Source organism: Onychostruthus taczanowskii, unplaced genomic scaffold (genome assembly GCF_017590055.1).
Source record: "Onychostruthus taczanowskii isolate IOZ18803 unplaced genomic scaffold, ASM1759005v1 scaffold19, whole genome shotgun sequence".
In the NCBI taxonomy this organism is placed as follows: Eukaryota; Metazoa; Chordata; class Aves; order Passeriformes; family Passeridae; genus Onychostruthus; species Onychostruthus taczanowskii.
Window position 1 is genome coordinate 9724815 of NW_024499128.1, and position 17177 is coordinate 9741991.

Sequence of the window (17177 nt, forward strand, 5' to 3'; positions counted from 1 at the left end):
AAATCCAGACATGGATTTTTCATGTCACAGGGGTTGTGTTTTGTTTCCTCTTCTGATTCCCTCTCCCCAAGGTGTTCACTGGCACCTCCCCAAGTGCATAAACTGCAGAGGGGAATAGGAATAGGAATAGGAATTCTGCAGCTTTGGGGAATGCTGGCCTTAGAAAGGACCCTAGAGAGGATATTTCCAGGATACTCCAAATTTGTTTCTTTGTGCTGCAGGCTTTCATTTGTTCTTTATTTACTACTTGACATCATCCCCAGCGTTGCTGATGCTAACACAGTGTGACATGAAGCTGTTCATGAAGGGACATGATGGCAATGGGCCTGAGCGTGTCCTGCTAGGGAGGCACCACCAGCCTCGCACAGCAAGTCCCTCCTTGGCTGGACAAACCTCCCCAAATCCTGCAGCCTGACAACAGCACTGGGAGCCAGCAGATGCCCTGGGATGATAGCTAGGAATAAAAGGTGTTAGAGGGAATTGTCACCAGAGAACAGCTGCTTTCACTGGTGTCAGATAAGGCAGAAGTTTAGGCTTCTGATTGATAGATAAAGACCAATATCAACCTTTTTGTTCCTGACATGGACCTGTTCCAAAGAGTGTGGTTTGTCCCAAGCAAATAGGAGCACCATCTTTCCACATCCTACAAGGTCCAGTGCAACCAGCTGCACAACACTCAGAGGTATTTCCCATCTTATTGGGACTTCAGGATAGAGCTCCAAAAACCCCCAAACCAGTCAAGCCATCTGGTTTACTCTGGATGCCCGGCAGCATTTTGGGGCTGTGCATTCTTCAGCACCATTTCCTGGCCCAGGGTCCCTGAGCCAGTGACACCCATGGGGACATGGAGAACCTGTAATAGCCTCTCCCACATGAAGTGTAGGGCCTGGAGTGCAGCGTGCAGTGTTTACAGAATCCCACCACCCCCTGCACCTGGGATATTGGTGCTCACTGCTGTGAGGCCCGAGCGTGAGGAGGTGTTCTGTCCCTTGTGAGGCCAGGCGCTGATGGCCATGTCCCTCAAGCATGAGGAGGTTTCCCATCCCTGGTGAGGCCAGGCACTGATGGCCGTGTCCCCCAAGTATGAGGAGGTTTCCCATCCTTGGTGAGGCCGGGCACTGATGGCCGTGTCCCTCAAGTGTGAGGAGGTTTCCCATCCTTGGTGAGGCCGGGCACTGATGGCCATGTCCTCCAAGTGTGAGGAGGTTTCCTGTCCCTGCCAAGGCTGGGCGCTGATGGCTGTGTCCTCCAAGTGTGAGGAGGTTTCCTGTCCCTGCCAAGGCCGGGCGCTGATGGCCGTGTCTCCCTCAGGCCGTGCCGCCGCCGAGCCCCGCGATGCTGCAGTGCAAACACGCGCAGGAGTTCAGCTTCGGGCCCCGCGCTCTGAAGGACGCGCTCATCTCCACCGACCCCGTGCTGCAGGAGCTCTACGCCAAGGCCTTCTCCAGGGCGGAGAAGCTGTTCCTGTCCGAGGCCTACAACCCCCAGCGCACGCTGTTCTGCACGCTGCTCATCCGCACGGCCTTCGACTGGCTGCTCAGCCACCCTGATGCCCCCGAGGACTTCGAGACCTTCTACCACGCCATGCTGAGGAGGAAGCAGAACTTCTGTCGAAAGCACATTTACCTGCAGCCTATAGGTAATGGGGGGATCTTCACTGGGCTGCCTGGAGAGACACAGGAGGGTGGTGGGTGGTGTTGAGTGCTGCTAACACCCTCCTCTAAGGACTCACCTGCAAATGCAATGGCCATTGCAAAGACAAGTGTAACAGGCAAGGCTCTGAATGCCCCCGGTCCAGAGTCACAGGCTGTGGTGGTAGACCTGCCATATAAATGGTATGCGTGCCCCTGGGTGAGGCTTGCTATGAATTTATGCATATATGTATATCAAAGTATGAAACCATGCTGGAAAAACCAGCATTTCTGGAGGTCTGTCTCTGATGGTTCATTAAACAGCCACCCGTTCCCACGTTAATCATTCCGCACAACTTAAACAGGAGACAACCTTCCAGCACATCTGCTCTGCTAATGAGAGCGTACTAATGCCTTGAGCAACCTCTCAGAAAGAGCTCCCTCTTCTCCTCTATATCCATAACCATCCAGAAGTGCTCACCACATCCCAGAGTAAGCAATGAACTCCAGAATGAACCAGCCCGCCCAGTTGCTGTGGCCAGTGCCACAAAACCCTGTCAGACCCTGATGTTCACCCTGGCTGTAAGGGACTGACAGAGAGCTTCTCTCCTCAGATTTAATCGAAGGCCCCGCTGGGCTCTCGCTGCTGGATTCCCTCCAGAGCTGTGTGGAGTCTTTCTTCCTGGGCCTGCGTGTGAAGTGCCTTCCCTCCATCCCAGTCTCTTCCATCCACTGCTGCTTCCGCCACAGCCGGGACTCGGACAGGGTGCAGCTCCATGCAGGTGAGGAAGGACCTGGCAGCAGGGAGCCCACCAGGACACCAGCCTGGCTCACGGGCACGAGTTCTGCCTTCGGAAATGCCTGACACAGCCCTTCATTGCCTGAGCTGGGAGGGGATGAGGAAGGGAGTGAAAAGGCAGAAATCCTGTTCCCATGGAAAGCCCAGAGCTTTGAGGCTGGAAACAGGAATAAAAAACAAAGTGACTTTCATCATATTTTCCTCTGCTGTTTGTATTTTTCAGTGCTATTATGTTTAGGTCTAGCTCTGGATCAGATCAGCTCTGTGGGAAGGCTCTGTTGATTCGGTGCAGTCTGAGTTCTCCCATCCCCTGTCCAGAGCCAAAGTAAATTATTGGCCTGGGTGGTGCAGGGGGGGAAGTCACAGGCCTTTCATGATAGGAAATTTGGGTTCAAGTGTCACACAGTTCCCCAGGGGACTGGGTTTGCCAGCTGCCAAATTTGCACTGCACAAACATCTACCTGGAATGAGATGTTTGCAGGTACCATAGGCAGCACATGCTCAGCACAGACCCAGCACTGCAGCCCTGGGGCTGTTCCAGCTCAGTTCTGAACTGCCTGTAGGAAAATTCTGCTCCCAGGTGCTCATTTCCGTGGGTTAGTACTGAATTCATCAGCATCCCTGCTTTGTTTTGACTCTGTACCCAGCACTACTTCCAAAGTCAAGTCTTCTCTGATTTGAGAGATGGGCTACACAGCCATGGTTCTCTACCTGAGATGATGAATCCAGCAGCTCTGCCTGCCTGTGGGCTTTGATTACATCCTCCTCCCCAAGAGCAGCAGAAATTCTGGCTCTGTGCCTTCCAGGGATTCTTCATTTAAATGAACATCTCTCTTGTATTTGTCCAGATGGGATCCTGAATTTCCTGAAGAATAACAAGCCCATGGATGCTCTGTGTGTCCTTGGACTTACCCTGCTGGACCTTTACCCATGTGAAACCTGGAGCTTCACATTCAGCAAATTCCTGCCAGGACAAGGTGGGATGGTGTTCCATGGTGATCTAGAACAGTGTGTGAATAAGGCAGTACTGCACCAAAAAGCCCTTCCCTGTAGACTAGAATAGCCAAATCTTATCCTTAACAAGCTATTCCCTGGTAAGAGCAACTTTCCCTCAGTGTGAAATTAGGAGGATCAGGGCTCCTGATCCAGACAGAGGTAACTGAGGTGATACCAATCTTTTGGGGAGTGGGTCTCATCACACCCTGTGTGCCCAGCTGGACCCTGCTCCCACAGCTGTATTTTCATGCTGCCTAAGGTGAGAGACAGTTGTAAAAGAACAGATGCCTGACTTTACTCCCTTCTCTTCACAGAAGTGGGAGTCTGCAGCTTTGCCAGGTTTTCTGGGGATTTCCCCCAGGCTGGTTGTAGCAGCTTGAACCTACCCACGCAGAAGGAAGAGCTCTGTGAAGTCAGCAAGGAGGGCAGAGACCGCACCTTGCAGTTCAGTGCCCAGGAGATGGTCCAGTGTTGTAAGGTAGGACCAGCAACCTCCTGCACCCCGTGTTTCTTCCTGGGTAGGGTTAAATATTTCAGACCAGGGTATAGAACAGGCCTCAGCCCAGGGAAGCAGCCATGAGACTGCTCCCAGAAACACAGGCAGTCACAGCTAAGTCCACACTGAATTCAGACATAAAGAGCTTGCATTATAGTGCACTGCATGGACAACTCCTACTCCCCTCACTACTGGAGCAAATGACAACATCAGTTATGGGGAGGCTACAGGACTTGCCTCAGAATCACAGAATGCTTTGGGTTGGCAGGGAGCTTAAAGATCAGCTTGTCCCAAACCCCTGTCATGGGCAGGGACACCTTCCACTAAACCAGGCTGTGTCATGGAGCAGGACTGAAACAGCCTTGCCCAGCTCCCAGGCTTGTGCTTGGGTAATCCTGAGTATTTTTCTTGTCAGGCACAGCAGGGCTGATAGAGTATTTGGAGGATAATCAGAATATCTAGTGTGTAACTAATGGATGGCTGCAAAGGGTGACTCTGTCCTCCTCAGACACTGGCATCTGTAAGGGGAGGGGTCCCTGTGGCATCCCTGTTACATGGATGGAGGAGAAGAATACTTCAGCCAAGTCATCTATATAAAAGCAATGCCCTTCAACCCCCCTCACTTCCAAGATATCCTCTTCGTGAGTGCTGTCCTCCCTCATCCCAACATCTGCCATATTCCAGCTCTGCTTCCAGTGTTCCTCCCAAAGCTGGCCCACACAGAGCAGTCACACCAGCACCTTTGAAGCCACTTCCCTTTGCTCAGGATTTTCTAGTTTGAGGCCTCTTCCTGTAATAATTTCAAATGATATTAAGTGGCAATGGGAGGAGGAGAGGAGTCCTCCATCCTCAGCCTTTCCACAGTTGCCAATTCCCAAGGCAGTCATGCTTGGCCAGCTGACTCCAGCTCAGTTTTCTGCTTTGGCACAAATGTTAATGGAGTCTGTTCTGGAAAGACTCAGTTCTGTTATTGCCAACAGCTTCTTGCACATTTCTCACACAGGCTGTGTTGCTCTTTTCAGGCCCCAGGGGGACTGGTTTTCCTCTTTAAAAAACCCCTCAAACAACAAAAACCACCACACTGTCCTTGGGGAAGAGCAGCAGCAGCACTGCCCCACATCTCCAAACACTCTGCCTACAAGGCTCCCCACATCTGCCTCACCCACATCCACCCCTCCTTCTTCACAACACAAACATGGATCTGGGAAGAGGCAGCCAGGTTCTCCCATCACCTTGGACAAGCCTGGGCTGGAGAAGTGCCATTGCTGGGGCAAGAGCTTGGTCAGACTGCCCGGGAGCAGGGAAGGTGCAACAGCAGAGGAGGAAGAGGAGGGGGCAGCAGAAACAGAAATGACCATGCACTGCTGTGATCTTTGCTTCCCTGAAAGGTGACCTGCCACGAGATCTGCCACCTGATGGGGCTGGGGACGTGCCGCTGGCTGCAGTGCATCATGCAGGGCGCCCTGAGCCTGGACGAGGCGCTGCTGCGGCCCCTGGAGCCGTGCCCCATCTGCCTGCGCAAGCTGCAGCACGTCGTGGGCTTCAAACTCATCGAGCGCTACAGGGTGAGCCCCGACCCCCCCGAGCCTCCTGGAGCAGGGACAGGGACAGGGACAGGGAGGCTCAGCCCAAACCCCAGCACTGAAGGTGCTGCAGCAGCGAGGGGAGGGCAGGAGATCTCAGGAGCTGAGGCAGCAGCTCACACCTGAACATGGGGGTGTTCTACACAGGCTCTGACCAACAGAGCACTTTGCACAGTTCCAGGGATTTTGGCTCTTCCCAAGGGACACTGCCACAGTCCAACCACACTTTCCTACTCCCAAAAACGAGGTGGGAAGGGCAGGCAGATTGCAAACAGAAGCAGCAGTGAATGCAGGGATTCCCAGCTACGCCCTTTCCTGTGCCACCCTGGATTTTTACCTCTCTGGAGCTGCTGGGAACAGGGAGGAAACATTATGTATGTACTTTGCTGCAATTCCTCTGTTTAAATTTATGAGAAAGGATCCCAAATTATTACCCCCAGTATGTGGAGGGTCCCAGATTGATCTTTTGTCTCTTCTCTCTCACCCATATCACAGCTAACACCACATTTAGACAAGATCAGGAAGAGTGCTAACACACCCTTAGCTCTTAAAAGGGTTTTCTACCTCTGCTGTCTAAAAAGCAGGGTTCAGTAGCCAAATGGTTGGTGGAATAGAAATAATGTCCCCATTCTCACTCAGCACCCATCTTCTCCCTGGTTGTGATTCCTGTCTGACACACATCATGTTCAGAGGCAGGATTTTCCACAGCTGCCTACTTTAAAGTTTCTAGGTTGTATTTGTAACAAGATACAAGCAGAATGAGAAAGGAGATGCCTCTGGTTTCATTCAGCACAGAATCAGATACACAGAGGCATGGCAAAGACTGTGGGGAAACACACACTTTTTTGTGGTTTTCCTAATTATCTGTGCTGCTGCCAGATCCTTCTCTGACTCTGTGGCTCTTTGGTCCCTACTCCTGTGTGAGAAGTGTCTAAATTGCCCAGACCACCAGAAGTTTCTGCTTAAATAAAGCAGATAAATTCTGCTTTATTTAAACACCCAGCCTGTCAGCATCCAGCCAGTGCTTTCTTGAACAGAACGGCCACCTGCATTAATCTTTTCTGGAAATATTTTTGCCTTTTCACCTGCAGCAAATACTGTAATTGGCTCAGCATCCTCTGGTGACAGGGAACATAAACCTTAAGGAATGATGCACTTGCCAAATGTCACATCTGCTTCCTTGAGAAGGCAAAACTCAACTAGATACAGTATAAACGGGTGTAAGAGAACTTTGATAATCCCTGTTAGAGGCTTTGCCATAGTGTTGAGAGGAGACATAAATGCCAGAGATGAATTAAATAGTTAAGGAACAGGACAGAAGAGGGCAGAAAGCATTTTGAGACAATAACAGAGAGCAAAGTTAACTTGCCAAGCATATTAAGTGCAAATCTGAAGTCACATTTCCTCTTGGAAACAATCACAGATCCCCACCTGCCACAAAACAGCTTCAGACACTCCTAATCACCACAGGAAATGCCAGAACCAAGCTGTGCCTCAGCAGCAGCAGGTAACACTGCTCAGATCTGCAACTGAGACACGGTTTGGGGCAAAGGAGCACACAGGGCAGGAAACCAGTCCTTATGCAGCAGAAAGAGCCCCTCAACTTATTTATCTGAGTTGTACTCAGAACCACACTCTATTTTTTATTCCAGCTGCTTATTCCAGCATGAGTCATGAAAACTGAAAGCAAGTTAATTGTCCTGGTGTTTCCCCACCACAATCAGCATTTCCACATTTCCACCTGTTGCTTGTGCAGCATCCCAGGCTGTCCCCACATGGTGGCTGGATGAGTTTGCAGTGGCCACACACACACAGACAGGTCTTAGTGACATCCTCGGGGTGGACATCTGCTTCAGCTGCTCTTGCCTGCAGGTAAACAAAACCCACACAGAGCTCATCCTTTCCTGGTCAAACAGGAGAACATAAGAGGCTGCAGCCCTTCAAACCCACCCAAAGTTCAAATGAAAAAGCCACCCAAAGGATGAGAGAGATTGAAGAGCTTCTGGGAATTCAGGCAGTGAGTGATCCTGAGTCGATTATCCACTTTTTTTGCCTTGAATTACCCAAATGTGCTGCTGGAAAATCCACATCTCCACAGCTTTTTTTATTCCTGGGAATTGGGCTAAGTAGTAATTGGGATTCCTTCTCAGATTCACTATTCTTGGGAATTTAGAGCCATTACAAAATCATGAGCTGTTTGCAGCTTTCCAGTAGCTTTGCTGTCCCTTTCACTAGCCCAGCTCCCATTGCAGTTTCTGGCACTGCCTTTGTTGGATAAACCCAGAGGGAGGGAAGGGCCACTGGAGGTGGGATCAGGCAGGAGAAAAGTTGTCCCTTTACAATTTTTCTTGCCCCAGAGGGAGGGGGCAGGGTGGATTAGCTAAACTGAAAGAGTCCATTTTATTCCTGTACAGAATTCTTCCCTGAGGCTCCATGCTCAGACTGAAATGAGAAGCAGGGCTGATTTCTCCCACCCACTCAATTTGAGCTCTTTATCCTTTCTGTCACTTGCCCGAAGAGACAGCAATAGAGGAGGAAAGGAGGAGGGAGCAGTGGGGGGCTGTGAGAGAAGGGAGCTCCAGAGGGCTGGGAATCTCCTGCCTGCTCCTCAAACACTGCAGCTCCCCCTGAGCTGAGCAGGGACAGATCCAGCTCCGTGCCTGGCACACCGTGGGGACAGCCCAGGCTAATCCTGTCCCTGCTGAGCAACTGGGGGCTTTGCAAATGGATCACTGGGAGCTACAGAAAGTAAAGGGGAAGAAATAGGCCACAGGAATATGAAAAACTGAAAAACACACAAAACCCCCTCAACACTGGAAAGGCAGACGAGATCACCTTTTACCCAGGGATGACTGGAGTATTGTGGTTCATTCCCTAAAGTATAAGGAACGAATGTGCCAGGAGCAACCTGTTATATGCCTCATTGTGGCATTCAATATTTAAAAGGAAATTGTCTCAGACATTTTCCTTTCATGAATTCTTTCCTAGATCCAGCCTTCTCACTTGTTCATTTCAGCTCAGGAGGGGAAGAGCTATTCTTGGGAATAAAACACACATTACCACAGCCATTAACAACATGATGAAACACAATTCTTCACCACTATCTGAGGAATTTTATAATGACACAGTTTCCTCTGGAGAGCATTGGCTTGCCTCTCCTGGAGATCACATTCACACAGCAGGGAGTGATCTGGTGCAGCTCTCTCCTACCACCTTCAACAACAGGGCAGATATAAGTCCACATCTGACTGGAGGCAGCTCTGCCACAGTTCAAGAAAATGGGACAAGAGAAAGCTCCTGCTTTGTAGGGTCAGCAGGAATTGTCTGATCTCATTGTCTGGCAGAGAGGACTGTGGCAGCTGCAGCTGAGCCACCCAAGATAAATGGGTTTACCTGGCAAACACGGGGGAAGGTGTAACGGGCATCTCTCATCCTCCACAACAAAACCTTTCTCCTCTCACCACAGAAACTCTATGCTTGGACACAGACCGTGCTGTCCACGTGGCCAAGGCAGGAGCCAGCAGAGCTGTCTGCCTCAGAGGACATCCTCCCGTTCAGCTCCGACTCCGGGATGTGCTGCGAGAACGACTCCGAGGCCGTGACCTCCCTGTCCGAGCCGCTGACCCCCGACACCTGCAGCCAGGGCCTGTCCATGGGGCCCGAGCTGGAGCAGGACGAGCAGCCGAGCTCCCTGCAGGAGGGGCAGGGCCAGCCCCGGCTCCCTGGGCACAGCAAGGCCACGGACACCATCAAGGATTACGAGCTGTGGCTGGAGATGTGCATTGCTGCCCTGGAGAGGAACGTCTCTGAGGAGGAACTGGCTCAAGTGGACAAGACCGTGGACGCCCTGGCTAAGTGGGAAATGTTTACAGGCCAGCTGCCTGCTATGAGGAAGGACCTGCCCTTTGCTAGGGACAGCACTGGGCTACGCAAAGTTCTTGGAGACAAATTTTCCTCCTTGAGGAGGAAGCTGAGTTCCAGAAAACTGTCCAAAGGGGAATCGTCCCCTCATCGCTGGCGGTGGGAGGACAATTAGGCTGGGGCTGCCTTGGGCCAGCTTTGCTCACATCACTGGCTTCAAGCCTTCCTCACCCCAAGCTGTTGCTGTCTCAGAGAAACAGCAACTCCCCCCAGGAATAAAAGGTGTTTTGTTTACTGAGATTGCTAACACAGTTTTGATGTGATTAGTTCTTCTCTAAGGGTTTTTCCTTAAATGACACCACCAGTCCACACCCACCTCAAGTCCCATGTAGGTACTCTTATTTTCTTGGTCTGAAGTTGGCCAGGAAGGTCAGCCAGGTCCCCACTAAAGACTGAACATGCTCACACAGAAGCTTGGGCCATCTGAACAAACAGATGCAAATTAAACCAGGGCAGCCCCCCCACACAGAGAGCTCGTCGCTGCTTAGCTCATCGGTCCCAGGCACAGATGAGATTTCTCCCTCTCCTCTCCCCCTCACAAACACTCAGAGTACTCCACTCGCTGTCCCATCAGCTGGAGGCTGTGCTGAGCACAGGAGCACAATCCAGGCTGATGGACTCTCATTATGAGCTGGGGAAGATGGAGGAGGTGGGCACAGAGTAAAGCAGAAAGATCCCTGGCAGCTCTGCCCCAAAGAGCAGCGTTAGCCTGACGATTGTCTCTTGGCACTCTCAAGAGGATCTCCTGAGATGCCTCAGTTCAAACAAAGCCAGGCTTGGAGCACGAGCTGGAACTATCCATATCCTCTGTAGACTGGCATAAGAGAGGAAACCTTTGGAAACATTCACAGAATCACTGATTATCAATGTAAAAGGGGGAACCACACGTGTGTTCCTCTTTCTGCCTTGGGAAGTTACCACCCTGGCCCTCCCCTCTTCCCAGTGAGCAGGACTGGGTGCTGTGCTGGCACCCGGAGAGCAGAGCCTCCCTTCCCATGGCCAGGGCATGCTGTTCCTCCCTGCTCCTCCTGGCTATTTATAGCCAGAGCTCAAGAGGCCGATGGGTTCTTTGCTCCTGCCAGGGAAGGGCTGACCCCATCTCCAGCCCTGAGCACTGATAACGCTTCCCCAGCTCACGACAACGTGGCTGAGCTCCAAATTTCTCCGGTCTAAAAATACCAGCAGGTAGGATCCGATTCAGTGCAGCTGGGAGAAAGGAGAGGGTGTTCCCTCGGAGGAGGGAGCAGCTTTGGCTTTCCGGAGCACTTGTCCTGTGCACTTTGGGGCCCTCACTCCATCAGCGCAGCTCTGCAGCAGGAAGCGGGAGGACACCTGGCAGACACTGGAAGAACGCCGGAGATTTACACACGCAGGTGAGTGGCAAAGATGGTCTTGCAGTAAATTCAGCTGGGTTCCGGAAACACAAGCGTTTCACATCCGCATGATTCATACCGGGACAGAAAGGGAGTTTGGCTTCGGGGCTGATGACGGCAATTCCTGGAAACATTTTCCAGGCTGCGCGCCTGGAGCGGGGCAGCAGATCCGCTGCTGCCGCCCTCTCCTGGCAGCCACAAAGGTGACGGCTTCTCATCCAAGACATTCTTCCCAGCAGCAGAAACTTTCCAAACAAACCCTGCTTGAATTACAAATCCCAGTTCTGCCCCCGAACTCGCTCAGTTGTTGCCTGAACACATTTACTATTTTAAGCAAGAGATTACTCTCTGTTCAGCCTTGTTTGCTCTTCCTTGATTCTGTACTGAGTTATTAGGCTGAACTTTAGAGACTTTCCAGAAAGAGGCTCAGGATGACAATCCTGCCTAAGGGAACAGAGGCAGCTTCCCATCATAAAATTCCAGAGACAGCAGAGGAGCGGGGTGGCACAGAAGGGCTGGCAGAAGTCACAGATGGAGACTTGTGACACCTGGCACATGAGTGCTGCTGTGAGAGCAGGAATTTCTGCTGAGAGCTGAGAGCTCTTGTGACTGCAACAGGGTATTTTTGACACCATCACTGCCAGCACCACCACTTACCTGCTCAGCTGGCCCACAAGTGCTCCAACTAAGACATAAATGAGATGGCAACTCAGAGTTTTTACCTGGGCAGCTCAGCAGTGCCCACAGGCAAGAGGCAGCTTCGTGGTGAGTGGCAGAAAGTGGCTGAAAACATTTGGAAGTTCTGCAGCAGCTGGAGGAGAGGGTCCCTGCAATATTCCACTGCAGGGTTTGGTCATGTTAAGACATTACTCCTCTTCACAGCAGCAAAGGTTTCCAGTGCTGAGCACGGGGTCTGTGAGCAGCACTTTGCCCCAGCCCACACCAGTGAAAGGGCTGGAGGCAGCCTGGGTCAAAGAGGAACAAAAGCACTGGCCCAGGTGAAGGTTATAACCCACTGAAAATGAAGGTTATAACCAGAACTAAAGCACAAAGGCACAGTTCCTACTCCTCTCTGCATGTACCAGAGTTGCAGGCGGGCAGAAAACAGCTGGCACAGGAATAAGTAGTAGGCCAAACGGAAGGTAAGCCCCTAAATGAGATTTCCTGCATGTTAAGCAGCAGGGTCCTGGGGAGATCCTTCTACTTGGAAAGGTGTGGGAACACAACTTGCAGCTAATAAGCTGCTGAGTAAGCTGTGAAACAGAAATCCAGATGAGATAATTAGGAGTCACTATAGAAGGTCAAGCTGTGGATCAACCATCAGCAAGGAGCAGGGTGTTCTATATATAAATCCAACATGCAGAAGTCACTTGCAATGCAGCAGCCAAGATTTGGGCTGGTTACAGAAGGCCCAGAACAGTTCCTGTGTGTGGCAGGCAGTGGGCAGAAGACCTGGGTGCTCCCTGTGCAGCACCTCAGCCACAGCCTGGAGAGCCTTGGGCAGAAGAGAGGCAGGGGAAGGAACGGGGCACTCAGGTGGGCAGGGACAGCAGGTCCCAGAGGGACAGCAGGTACCAAAATGCCCATGCCAGCAGCCTGCCATGGCCCAGGGCTCTGGCTGGCAGCCCTGGAAAGCACTGCTTGTGCTCCTCTGGCTCGAGGTGACAAGCAGACCGTGAATCCTGCACCTGACCCACCTTGAGGAGATCCCCCAGCAGAACCAGCACCTCCTTCCTGCAGCTGCTGTTGGTTCCCATGTAAAACCCCTAAAGCCCAACACAGATCCATGTTGGACTCCTCTGGCTCAGAGCATCTCCCAAACCACACCATCCCGTGGCTACCTGCAGCCCCCTGCCCCACCAAGGCAGCTCAGCCACACCCTTTCTGCCCCAAGCTCAAGGACACTTGTTTTGAAGCAACTTTTAAAGTCTAATCCTGAACATAGTAAAAAACAGTCTTTTAATAGCTTTACGAGCTCATAAAGACAAATATCTTCTCCCAAGAATAAACAGGCAGAACATTCCACTGCTACTCCGAAAACAAGGACTTGCTGTAGCTGAAGGGAGAGGGGAGACAAAGCCACTGTCCAGAGGGGGAAAAAAACCCCAACACAATAAAAAATTCCATGCTCTTTACTAGTTAGGGGTGCAATTGGCTAGAACAGCTTGCAAGGGTGGGAGAGGAAAAAGCAGCTCCTTTGACAGACATTTCATTAACATGACCCAGCACTTTGTGATTTAACAGTGGCTGTGACCACCTCTCCCCTAAAAATGGAACTTCTCACTGAAATCTCCTTCTGCTGTGCAAAACTGAGGCTTTAAGGGAAAGCTACTTTTGGTAAAAATCCCTGAACACTTGTCCTAATTAACTCTTCCTGCCTTAACACCACGCAGCTCCCCAAGATGCCAGTCAGTCCTGGGAAGAGTGGCAAGAAATTTGGGATTAATAACTGTGTAAACTTCCTCCCAGGTCTTTAAGGATAATGAGATACCAGGCTGGAGCTAGAAACCACAAGGATTTATTTAGCTTCTCTCCTCAAAGAGTTCTAACAAATACTTTAATATTACTGTAACCACCCCAAACGTTACACCTGGTACACTTGAGCAAAAATACAAGCTTTGCATTTCAGAGCAGCCTCTCCCTGGGGAAACAGACATGTTTTCCTTTTATCTTCAGTGTTGGATTACTGAAATTGCAGAAGAGATATTCTGGTTCTGAACAGGGAGTTGTGCTGCTCCTGGGAAGGTAATTCCAAGTTAATATTTGGAATTAGGCTCTCCCTGGGGCACAAGCACTCACTGGCACTGAACAGACAAAGCCACCTGTAGAACCAAGTGCTGCAGTTCTGCTCTTATGGAGCAACATCTGCACAGCTGAGCTAGGAAAGGGCATCTCACAGCAACACCTGGGCCCCAAAAGGGCCACTCTGCTCCACAGAGCTCACCAAAGAGATCCCCTGGAGCTGCTGCTGTTGTTGAGAGCTTTTCAGATTTCAGGGATCACACCTGGGCACCGTGTACAGGAGCATACTGAATTTGCAATTGCTGTTCAGCAGAGATGGCAGTACATCTCACCTGAAAGTGCCCAGCAGCTCCAGGGACAGCGCCAAACATTCCCAAAGGCCTGATGAGCTGAAGTGCTGCATTTCCAGTTGTTAGTAGAAAGGACCAAAAATGCTCCATGAATTGTTTCAAGTTGTGCACTGGCAGTGCAATTGACTTGGCACTAATAGGTTACACAAGAAACAATCAAGACTTGCCACAAAAATCTGCCAGATGTGACCTTTGGAAGTGAGGGAATGTGAGGTAAGGTTAATGGCATTCCCAAGCACTGGAGCCTGATTCTGGCAGCACAGGAGGGCAATGCTGTGTGACAAGGACACTGGTGACCCTCCAAAGGTTCTGCTGTGCTCCCAGACCCTTGGGAAAGGCCAGGCACAGCCCTATGGCTATTTATTATCAGATCCTACACAGCACTGAGGAATCTCCAACAGGTGCTCCCATCTCCACAGACCCAATTATCTTCCCTCGCTGAGCCCAAAATCCATCAGCAAATTCCAGCTGTGCCTCCCCTCCCACTTCCCAGCAGTGCTAATGCCCCAGCCAGCCCCAGAATGCCCCAGATGAACGAGTTCCAAGTTTCACACAGGTTAATGTGTCACCAGCCTGAGCTCCTGAACACACTCAGGAACAATGATTCCAACCAGGACTGGAGGAGTGGGAGATACCTAAAGGTTACAGACTGAGATTTTGTGGCATGACAGCTGCACTTCCATCCAGTCCATGCTGCTTTTTGTTCAAAAGGCAACTCTCTCATAGAAAAAAAATGTAATAAATAAAAAAAGTCACCTCAAGCTCTGTTGAAAGATAAAACCCATAAAGAACAGTATAACAAGTCAAGTTTTAATAGATTTATAAAATTCATATATACAAAACAGTAAACTAAGTCACCAAAGCTATAAAATACACTTTTTACACATCACAATATAATTTTATCTAGTACACAGTTTTCATAAGTTGAAACTATTACAGCAAGTAGCTGCTTCTATCACGGATGCTGTTTTGGTGCTAGAAAGACACTTATGTGAGCAGTCTGGGACTGTGCTTTTATTTTATGCATTTTCCACCTTATTTTAGTTTGTCACTGTTTTTAAAGTACTTTCCTGTGAATTGTTAAGAAAATTAAGGCTAAACTCAGGCCTTTCTTGCCCAATGTAGTGAACTGGTTTAAAAAAAGACGGATATTGCATAGTATGTGTGTTAATGCATAGGCACCAGAGAGCAAGTACATTGCAGAATAAAAGATAACATCACTTGGCTTCCTAAGCTATGTGGTTGTGCCACAGATAACCTGGTGCTTTGTCAGTTTGTTTTGTACATTTTGATTCCACAAACAAGACAACTCCTCACTAGAGCGAGAAACACCAGCACTGTTGTTCAGTGGAGTCTCCAGAAACACCTTTTAATCTGTGTCATCAATTCAAGCCCATTCCACATTCCAGACAACACAACTGGAGGAACTCTCCCTATCCCACAGAGGGTTAATGGCTCCAGTGCAAACAGGACTCTGAACACATCTCTCCAAACCTAAGTCCACCAACACCTTCCCAAGTCTCATGAGCTCCCAGCAGATCCTTTCTCCCCCACAGCCCCTGCTCCTTGCCACCTCCTCTCAGCCTTTGTGCCAACCACCTGCACAAGAGATCGGTGGCAAGTGACAGCAGAGAAGTTGTGCTACTCAAAACCTGCCACTTCCCTCAAAAGATGCTCTCTCAGGTCCTACTTATTAAAAAAAAACGTTGCTCTCCATCAGTTGTAGTTGTTACACAAAGAATGGAAACAGCCTCTTACCTTCTCGTGCTCTGGTATCTTGAAGAAAGTTTAAGCAGCTGTCAGGAAGGAGTAAGATGCACTGTCTGGCCAGAGATCTGCATACTGTATTTTATCAAAATTGAGTTTTAGCACCCAGTGATGAACAGATGAAGAGAGAGATTTACAATGGCAGGGCCAGCCTTGCCGGCCTGCTGCTCTTAATTCACAGCCAATGGCTCTCTGGAGTCACTCAAAGCTTTTGGGTCAGTGCAGATGGCATTTCACTTCAACACAGCCTTCAAGCACCACCAGCTTTTGGCATCTGTTTAGACACTAGCTCCCCTCTCCTGCTCCCCTCCAACATACTTTGGCTTTTTCTTTTTTTTTTTTTTTACCAAAATGCCCACCTTGGAAGTTAGTGCTGCTCTTTCTCCCCCTCTGACTATTTTCACACCAGACAGAAGATCCGACCTTCAGTCACAGGCCACGAGCTGGGCTGGGACAGCCCCTCAAGCCAGGCACAGAACCACCAGCACTGACAATCTAGAACCTCCACACTCCCCACCCAGTAAGAACACAAGCATATCAACACACAGACAAACTTTAACACCGCTTTCCAAATGCCACTGTCAAGATAAAAATGTCAAGGATCGAGCTGAACTGCCCAACCACCAAGGTGAGCAAAGAGGCAGTCTCAGCTCCAAATCTCCTGGCTTTACTCATTTCCATCTATGCAAAAAAAGATTAGTGTTAAAACAAAGAAGTGCCCACGTCACAGCACAAAGCAGAGATCACCCCAGCTAATTACAAAACAGGTATTATTAAAAAGCACTAGGTCTTGCATTACCAATTATTTCTCACTAGGCTAGACAGTCCTCACCTAGAACTGTGTGGAGTCAGCACTAACTCAGGCCAAGGCTGGCCCAGACCACGCCAGTCTTCCTGATCCATAATGGATGCTCCCTAAAAAACTGTTAAAAGCTCATTTACAAAAGTAGGCACAGATGTTTTATAGTTGCTACTGAAACACCCCACCCACCACTTTGTGTTACAGAATTACAGAGTATGAGGTAAAGAGTTGGCAGTGCTATATTAAACCCCTGACTACACCATGTGATTTTATACTAGAAAGAGAACACAGAAAAGAGGGTACTGCTAAACTTACAGTTCTCATCATGAGCTCAGTGTTGGGTTTACATGACAAACTGCACTGTGTGGAGGTGTTGTTAAATACTGTGTTTGTCTCTCAAGCTGGCACACATCAAATCATCCATCAATGCAGCAGGTACTCCTGAAAATTTGATGACAGAAGCCAAACTAAGACAGGTGTCAAAACTCACTGCCTGAAAATCAGAGGGGCCTTTTAGAGAAATCCCCTAGGTCCATGCACAAAAGGATTTTTTCCCCCTAGAAATAAAGAAGTATACACATAGAAAAGACTCCAAAATATAAGTTAATATAAGTTAAAACATAGTTAATACAAAGACAGCCATCTAAAGGCAGCAGAGGACCTGTTTTCTAAAATGCTGTTCTGTGGAAGGCAGCTGTCGGTCACTAAAGAAAGCTG

The 17177-nt window shown here is 49.8% G+C and overlaps 1 protein-coding gene across 2 annotated transcripts; it reads left to right on the top strand.

Annotated features, from left to right (window-relative positions):
- The first annotated feature begins 1179 nt into the window (after positions 1-1179).
- On the top strand, positions 1180-9541 carry AMZ1 (archaelysin family metallopeptidase 1). Of its 2 annotated transcripts, none has more exons than XM_041401821.1 (6): positions 1180-1639; positions 2246-2413; positions 3279-3407; positions 3741-3904; positions 5311-5487; positions 8972-9541. In XM_041401821.1, exons 1-6 carry the CDS (start codon positions 1336-1338, stop codon positions 9539-9541), a joined length of 1512 nt encoding a protein of 503 aa, XP_041257755.1. In that variant the 5' UTR covers positions 1180-1335. The 2 variants fall into 2 exon arrangements, with proteins under 2 accessions (XP_041257755.1, XP_041257756.1); XM_041401822.1 differs by having other exon boundaries at positions 5380-5487.
- Positions 9542-17177: the final 7636 nt, after the last annotated feature.